This window comes from Salvia splendens, chromosome 11 (assembly GCF_004379255.2).
Source record: "Salvia splendens isolate huo1 chromosome 11, SspV2, whole genome shotgun sequence".
Taxonomy (NCBI): domain Eukaryota; kingdom Viridiplantae; phylum Streptophyta; class Magnoliopsida; order Lamiales; family Lamiaceae; genus Salvia; species Salvia splendens.
The window spans coordinates 13,805,039-13,814,488 of NC_056042.1; the positions used below are offsets into that span (position 1 = coordinate 13,805,039).

Here is a 9,450-nt window from a genome sequence, read left to right on the forward strand (position 1 = left end):
TCGTTCCGCGTTCCTCCGGAACGGAACGAGGCACGGCATAGGAACGGCATGGGCACGGAATGACGACGGAACGAAGCCTGCAACGCGTGCCGCCGCGGAACCGTTCCTCCGGAACGGCATAGGAACCGCAACGGTACAGCGTTGCGGGTGCCCTAAGAAACACGCAACACATCTCACGCACTGGAAAAGACGCATATCAGAAAAACGCCACGAGGAAAACGAGAAGTTAGTAGCGCAAGCAGTGCATGATTAAATGTCTTCAATCGAGCCCAACTGGGTTTGAATCCTTTACTGAGCTTTTTTTTACTATTTAATTTTAGCATTTAGAAAACCATTTTTTATCTTTATGTATAGAAAATTGAATTAATTTAGAAAAAATACGTTACACTTTTTAAAATTATATTACCATTTTCATTCTTTTATCTTAGCATATAGAAAATTTCTCTTTAATGGATTCGAGCTCAACATTTATTCACTCTTCTGCTGCTCCTCTACTGCTGGCTCTATTTTATCTTTTTATTTTTATAGAGAAGCATTTCCTATATGCATATTTTCAAAGACACAAGATGCTCTCGCATGTCTTTCAAAAACGCATCTACAAGTCACGTGTCTCTTTCGTATTGTACTTTCTCAGGCTCATTACTTGTCATTTGTTTTCTTTATAGTCTGTCCACCAATACTTGTAGCACATACTACTTTTTACTACTTGATAATTAATCTCACATTTCACTAATTTATTCTCCTCATATTTTATTATAAATCTAATAGTATATGTGAAAGTAACCCATATTCCATTATTTTTTACAATCCAGTTTCTATTATATTCCATTATTTTTCAAGTACTTATTCAACAAGACAATGATTTCACCAATTAACTCTACATATTTTGGGCCCAATTAACAATTTCACAAATTTGTTATAACGTCTAAAAATGGAGATGAAAGCAATCCAAGATATCGGCATAGGCGAAGACCTCACCCCACCCCTCCGCCCTCTCGCCGCCGTCCTCCACCACTCCGCCCTCACCTCCCATTGCTCCGCCTGCTTCTCCACCCTTCCTCGCCACCCCTTCTCCCCTTTTGCCGATAATGCTCCCACTCCTCTCTACTGTTCCCTCAGCTGCTCCGCCGCCGATTCCGCCCTCCATTCCTCCTCCGGCGAACACCACCTCCTCTCCAACTCTCCCCATTCCTCGTCGGACTCCTCCTCCGACCTCCGCCTCTCCCTCCGCCTCGCTCATATTTTCCAGAACCTTCCGCAAGATTGCACCTTTACCCCTCAATCATCGTTTGTTGGAACAAAAAATGAATCCCAATCCCTTTGTTGTTTGGAGAGAATCGCCGGTTTGATGACCAATCGCGAGAATTTGGTCAAGAAAACCCAAATTGATGATCATGATTACGACGAAAGTTTGAAGAGGATTAGAGAGGGGGCGGAAATGATGGCCATGGCGAGGGGCAAAGATGTAAATTCAGAGGGCTTTGCGTTAGAAGAGATGGTTCTGTGTTTGGTAATGACCAATGCAGTTGAGGTTCAAGAAAAGAGCGGATGTTGCTTAGGGATTGCTGTTTACGATGCTGCATTTTCCTGGATCAATCACAGTTGTTCTCCGAATTCTTGCTACCGGTTCTCGGTGGGGCCCGCGAACGTCGAGCGGCTGCCTCTGAGGATTGCTCCGGCCACCTCCATAGATGTCAGCTGCAGCGGCAGAAATGGTGATGGTTTGAGATATCATGTTCAAGGTATTCTGTGTTAATAATGTGGTGGAGAATGAATTCAATATTTGTTTGTCTTGCTCAGGAAGAGGAAGTGATGTGAGTTTATTTATGATGATTTAGACAGATATGGTTATGGCCCAACACTTGTAGTTCGAAGTGTAAAGTCTATTTGCAAAGGTGAAGAGGTTACTATTGCATACACTGATTTGTTACAGCCTAAGGTTTGGACATGATTCTGATGTTTTGATTTTGGTTGTGTTCCTTGCTTACATGTGATGTCTTGTTTGCTAAATAACTTTTTTTTTTCACACTCCTATATTCTTTTCTGTGCTTTTATTATGGTTGAAGAACCAAGATAGTTTATGTTTTGCTTAAACTTTATGAGTAGTTGCTTCCTCATTTGCTCTAGCTCAGAATGAGCATTCAACCTAAATGGTTTCAGTTTCAACCAATCTGTAGTTGATAGTCAAGGCGTGTAATTAATACTTGGGCTGATATCATCAACCGTGCTAACCTTGGTATGGAAGTTATGCATGAACGTAATGCTCATGACTCCTTAGCTGTAGGAACTCTGTTGCTTACCGGTGGATTAGCCCTTGTAGAAGATAGACAGAATCTGTCTTTATAGTTTTAATAGTGTGGATGGACTGACTGCATCAAATCTTTCTGGCTCTATTCCTTTATGAAATGAATAAAGGCTTATTATCTCCTTTAGTTTGCTCTTTCTACTGCTCTCCTCTGCTTAACACAAAAAATAAGCTCCAAAACCCATTCCGGTAGTGGATTGAAATGGACTTTTGTATTATCCTCTATAAGGAAAGCGTATTTTGACCAGACCCTGCATTTTTCTCAAGAGCTTTCTGGAATCAATTGAAAAAAGAAAAGTGATAATCCCGCAATTAGATAAATTTACTTTTTTTCACACACTTCTTCTGGTCATGCCTTTTCCTCTTTACTCTATATTGACATATGCAATGATGGAGATGGAGTGCATGGGATTAGCTGAATTCTAAAACCACGGAACCAACTGGTTTCACATGGGGAGACCAACATGCGGAGCAATGACCCCATAGAGAACTGCAAATAAATGGAGAAATTCTGGATAAATTAGTCGATTTTGCCTTTCTATTGTTAGATGATATGGAGACTGGGTAAAGTTGTGAAGGGCTTAGTGATGATTTGAGGGAAATGTTGGAAAAACTAAAACAGAGCGTGTTATCCAGTGTATAAGGTTTCTGATTAATGCTAAACTGTTCCTTAAGATGGCACATTTTCCTTCTCCTTCTCCTCCAATGATGCCCCCCTTTTGTTCTACCATTTATTGCTTTTGGCTATTGGTGGTGTCTGCAGGAAATGAGACAGGCAGAACTATTGTTCAAACATCGGTTCAGCTGCAGCTGTAAGCGTTGTGGTGCTTGGCCTACAAGCTACGCGGACTATGCCTTGCAAGTAAAGTCATACTTTTATTTCTAAATAGAATATGTGCATGGAAAAAAATAAATTTGAATTAGTAAGAGCGCATATGTTACTTTTAATACCTTAATTTATGAATGGTAAAGTTTGTTGGTTACTTATTTTCTCTGTTGTTCATAATGTGTTAGACTCCAAAGATTACGTGTTCATTCTTTGCCTTAGTTGGTCTGTCCTCCGATTATGGCAACCTAGCTACGGGCGCTTTATTGGAACATCAGATCATGGCCATCTGTTATTGACCTTTGTTCTTTTGTTCCCTGTGCAGGCACGCCCTACGGACAATCCTGAGAGTTCAGATGACGAAATAGAGAAGGTGATGCAAAACTCCGTCTTTGAAGATGCCATTACTGACTATCTTTCGTTTGGTGACACAAAATTATGCTGTCAAAAGCTTGAAGTCTTCCTTTGCGATTACGACTACAGTTACAAGTCCCTGGAATCAAAGGAAACAAAACTTCCGCAGAAAGTGAAGCTCCATCCTTTTCATCATATTTCTCTCCAAGCTTACACCGCATTGGCTTCTGCTTATAAAGTTCAAGCGAGTGATTTATTGGCTCTCAGTTGTCAACTTGAAGCTCTCAAAATGGACAAGATGAGTTCTGCATATTCGTTGTTGCACGCTGGGGTTGTCAACCACCTTTACATGTCTGAACCAGCCATTGTGACGGCCGCTGCAAATTTCTGGATAAATGCAGGGGAATCACTGCTCAATCTTGCTAGAAGATCCTTGAAGGATGATGGGGAACCATTCCAAATAGAGTTATCAACCTTACTAACTCTCGAATGTGATGATTGTTGTCTTGTGGATAGTTTAGAAGCAAATACAGTTAGGCCGGAGTTGGAGGAAATGAAGAGTCGGCTGTGTAACTGCATTGCGAATATAGCCTCAAAAGTATGGAGCTTTCTTTCTTCTGAAAGTAATTTTTTGAAGTTTATTCAGAACCCAGTTGATCTTAGGTGGCTTGAATCTCCAGCAGATTCAGAGGTTTCAGATACCGACTCTCGGTTGCGGGTTGAGATATGTAGTAATGAAGTGAAAATGAATCTCATTTTGTTGAGCATTCACTGTTTGAGGTATGGTGCTATGTTATTAAGCATCTGTTACGGTTTTTCGGTCGAAACGAATTATCTTAGGGCTCTTGATGATATAATGAAAGCCTGATTAGGTATGGAAAATGGAAATCAATTTCAAAAACTGTTATTTGAGAAACATGCATGGTTGTTTCATTCATACTTGAAGAAGTTGTGATGTGATTAGTAGTGAAACTATTTGATGGGTAGAAAAAGATTTTGGTGAAACTATTTCTTTTTATCTCAACTATCCCATCAAAGGTTATTAATCTGGAAATTTTGGTCCATAGCTGTTGAGAATTTTTTGTAATCTGGAAAAGTTTCCACTGAAAGTTACTACGCCTTTAATCTTACCTCAATATTAGTATAATTTTGACCACTTGTTTTGAAAAAATAATATTTTACTCCCTCTATTTAATCAGTGGTTTGTAATCAGTGGGCGCGATGCGTAACGCCCACTCGCCGGGCTGGCGAGTGGGTTTCGTCACGCTGATGCAATAAATCATTTAAAAAAATGATTTATTTAATAAAAAAAAATTTTAATTCGAAAACGGTAATATTACTGTTTTTCGACCGTTTTCCCAATTTTTTTACTCTATAAATACTCCTATTTCATCCTCATTTTACACACAAACACACATCTATTCTTCTCAATTCATCTCACTTTCCACTCCAATTTTCATCTCAAATCAACTCTTTTATTCTTCCCCCAAAGTTAATCGATCTAATGGATCCATATTAGCAAATGCGTCGAATAATGGAAGAATCATTTGAAGAAGATCGACGTCGGGAGGCGGAGGAAGTCGCGCCGCCCCAAAGACGCTCCCGGAATTACATCCATCGTAACCGGGAGGAAGCTGCCGCAAGGTTAGTACGCGACTACTTCTGCGATAACCCGGTTTGGGGAGATACCTACTTCCGTCGCCGTTTCCGCATGCGGAAACCGCTATTTTTCCACATCGCAAATACATTGGCAGCCCGGGAAGAGTTCTTCCAATAAAGGTTTGACGCCGTCGGCCATCCCAGCCACACGACGCTGCAGAAATGTACTGCAGCAATCCGTCAGCTTGCGACTGGACAAACGGCGGATGTGTTCGACGAATACCTCCACATTGGAGAAAGCACTGGGAGATTGTGCTTGATCCAATTCTGCAAAGGCGTCTGAGCAGCCTTCACTGACGAATTTCTCCGGAAGCCAAGCACGACAGATTGCCAGTTTCTGCTCCACCTTCACGAAGAAGTGCATGGATTCCCTGGGATGCTCGGCAGCGTCGATTGCATGCACTGACAATGGAAGAATTGCCCTATGGCGTGGTGGGGGTCGTACACGAGCGGCCACAAAGGCATCCACCCCACCGTTATACTCGAGGCCATTGCCGACTACCGGCTATGGATCTGGCATGCGTACTTCGGGGTCCCCGGATCGAACAACGACGTAAACGTGCTCCACCAATCCGACCTCTTCGCCGAAGTTTTGGATGGTAAAGCGCCGACCATCAACTTCATCGCTAACAACCGGCGGTATAAAATGGGGTACTATCTTGCCAACGACATCTACCCCAAGTGGCCAACCTTCGTGAAGACGTGCAGCAGACCTGTGAACGCAAAGCAGGCTCTTTTTACGCAGAAGCAGGATGCTGCTCGCAAGGATGTGGAGAGGGCGTTCGGGGTTCTCCAAGCGCACTTCAACATTATCAAAGCCCCGGCTCGTACGTGGTTTATGGAGAGTATGGTCGACATCATGTATACGTGCATAATCTTGCATAACATGATTGTCCAAGACGAAGGACCTGAGGCGGGAAACTGGTTCGACCCTGAAGCCCCCGAAAGCTCTACCGCAAGTAGTCCGCCTCGCAGTGGAGTACATCCGTCTATACAAGAACCGTTGTCTATTCGAGCAAGGACACGTGACTCTACCGCCCACGCCCAACTCCAAGATGATCTAATTGAGCACATTTGGGCAAAATTTGGCAACCGGTAGACGCACATCATCGTCGTTCTTCTGCTTCTTTGAGCTTTAAAGATTTTGAATTTAGTGAGAGTGAGCGGAATCAATTAAATTATGTATTTTTCATTTTTTAGGATTTTTAATTATGTTTTTTTATTTTTTTAACAATTTTATGTTGTAATTTTATTTTATTTAATGAAGTGTGTTTTTTATTAATTGAATTTGTTGGAAATAAAAATAAAAAATGAAAATGAATGAATAGTAATTTAAGAGACGGATAAAAGATGTAGGGTTGCAGGTTCTGTCCCTTAATTAAGAGATGGAGTAAAAAGTACACTGGAGCCCAAGAATAGTAATTTAAGAGACGGTTAAGGGACAAATAAGAGATAGCGTTACGGATGGTCGGACAAATACCATCTTACAATCAACCAGTCAATGCACTCATAACAATCAAGTTGTCATCTTCTCAACTACATTCATATATAGGCTCCTACAACCTCTAGTTGATGAGTAGCTTGTGGAAGAAGCGTTCAAAATTTTAATGGAATTTAAAAGTTACAAAGAGAAGAAAGAACAATTAAAAAGAGAGAGAAACGAAAGAGCAAATGGTCAGCATGGGGAATAGCTAAAAAACGATAGATTTAACATTATCACATCGCGACAGTAATATATAAAAAGAAAATGTGTTGCGTCATTTGCTTTATATTTATCTTAAAAAAAATCAAATCTATACATATATAAAGAAAAGTTTTGGAGATAATAATAAAAATGTCACTATGACTATATTTATAAAATTATAAAGTGGAAAGGTTTTTCTTATTTTTTTAATAAATGAGAGAATCGGAAATGGTAAAGTTTTACAAAATAAATAATGAAAGCAATAAAGTTGAGAAAATGAAAATATTGTTTTGGTTCTTGTGATTAATGAAAGAAATGAAAAGATTTGGAAGAAGAGGAAGTGAAAGGTTTTGAAAATCCTATAAATATTAGTTTTTCTATTTTTACTATAAACGATAATAGGTTTCACATTCCACTGACTCATTTCACTCATATTTTAGAGTCCAAAAAAGTGGGTCCATATTCCAAAAGCTTTTTCAATTTGCTATTCTTTACATTTTTTAAAACGCGTACCTACACTAAATATGACTCTTACTGTGGGGCGGAGGAAGTTTAGCTACGATGAAGATGTTAAGGCCTTCGAGATACGGGTCGAGAGGGAATCCACACTTGAGTCCGAATCTGCTAAGCCCACCAAACCAAGAGGACGTTCTCAAACTCGTCAGACGCCAACTCGGCGAAGCAGGCCCATGAGATCAGTCAAGAAATCATCCCGATTTGCAGACGATTGAAGACTGATTGAACACAGAATTAAGTTCATTCAAACATGTTATTACTTCATTCAACTAGATATTTGGTTCATATTAACTAAAGCTGTACGCAAACTTATACATATAACACAGTTGAGTTCACGGTACTTCATTCAACTTGCGGATTACTTCATTCAGCCACATTGTTACCTCATTATTGATTTGTTCATACTACATGCACGAAAAAATTGAAAAAATATTCATCAACAAGTTTCAAAAAGAGATTGTTCATCACATCATCAATGTTAAACACATATCAGGTATCCAAAAAAATTAATCGAAAAAGTCATAAACCATCAAATGAGTTGTCCTCTTCTTCTAGCTTATATGAAGCTGTATCAAAAAGAGTGCCATCTGGTTTTTTTGAGCATCCATAATTGAAGCATTACATTCTTCATCATTGGTCATAGGGGTAGATCCATCTTCAACTGCCGAATGAGCGGGTGTAGTTTCAAATCCATCAACATGCTGTCAATTTTCACATCATCCATGCTCTGGGATGTTGAGTTCCTCATGGAAATTCAAAACTAAGCTTCAAAAGAAATAAGAATTACTCATGCTCAAAGTAATCGAAGTAATCAAAGTTCTTCGCGTCGGGCTTCGTTGAGCAGATATCTCAAGCTTTATATTCAGAGATGAATCACGATTTGATGAAGATTGCAACACAATTTGAGAAATATTGAGAGGTGAAGATAGAGATTTAAGATCGTGAGAAAAATCGCTGCAGATCACACAGAGAATCACGTTGTGTATGGAAAATAATATGTTACTTTCCTTTAATGCCCTTCAGCTATAATTTTGTGAATAAAATAATAAAATATTGGTAAATTATATTCGACCACAAGATTATACTAAGTCAAGATCAGATTATAAAAATGGGTGGATAAGATTTGGTCTCTAGTTCGGTTTTTAAAATTAGTTCGATATTGATCACAACTCTTACTAGACTAGTGCAAACATTATTTGTTGTATAGAATGATATATATGTTGTCAATTAGATTCAATAATGTTGAAAAAATAGTTAAAATTATGAAAACGTGGCTGAAAGAAATAACACGGCCACCTAGGAAGAAAAATGGCGAGAGTTACCACCGCACCAACAGCACAACTTGGCAATAATTACATCCAGATATATAATTAATATGAAATTTGGGGTACAGTAGTACCCTTGTTCCAAGGTGGCTTCACCACTGGTCTAGATAAAAATTAAAGATTTTTTTTAGAAAAAGGAAAAAATGATTTTGACCTCTAGCAGCTCACAATAGGCTGCCTCCGCCCCGACCCCGCCGCGTATGCAGCTGTTCCTCCCCCTCCGTGGCTCCCGCCCGCCTTGCAGTAGACTGTCGCGGCGGCATATTGTGGTCACTCTTACTCATATATTATGTGGAGTCGCGCGTTTGTAGTTTTGGGGCATATCCAGAATGGTTCGTAAATTCTTTTTCATTTTGTTACCTTTTATGCACAGAACCTTTTATTTATGCTGTTAGTGATTTTATTTAAGCAATATAAATTTTTGTGATGACGTAAAAAGGAATATATATTCTCTAGTATTGAAATGCATGAAAAGTGGCTTAAATGAAGTAGTATGAGTTTTTAATGGTTTATTAAATGGACTTACCATTACCTACATTGACAATATGTATGATGTATCGAAAGAGTGTTGTACCGTTGTCTGCAATAAAATTAATCAAGTAAGAGTTGACTACTTGGATCATGAACATAGTGACTATATTTTTCTACAAAATAATTATTAAAAATATTTTTATTATTAATCAAGTAAGAGTTGACTACTTGGATCATGAACATAGTGACTATATTTTTCTACAAAATAATTATTAAAAATATTTTTATTATTATTTACTATGATCGATCC

General features: G+C 39.1%; 1 protein-coding gene across 1 annotated transcript; it reads left to right on the forward strand.

Annotated features, from left to right (window-relative positions):
* Positions 1–896: 896 nt before the first annotated feature.
* On the forward strand, positions 897–4,386 carry LOC121754166 (protein SET DOMAIN GROUP 41). The gene is made up of 4 exons (XM_042149515.1): positions 897–1,742; positions 1,839–1,939; positions 3,069–3,167; positions 3,457–4,386. The coding sequence occupies exons 1-4, from the start codon at positions 932–934 to the stop codon at positions 4,351–4,353; spliced, it is 1,908 nt and encodes a 635-aa protein (XP_042005449.1). The 5' UTR covers positions 897–931; the 3' UTR covers positions 4,354–4,386.
* The last annotated feature ends 5,064 nt before the right edge of the window (positions 4,387–9,450 follow it).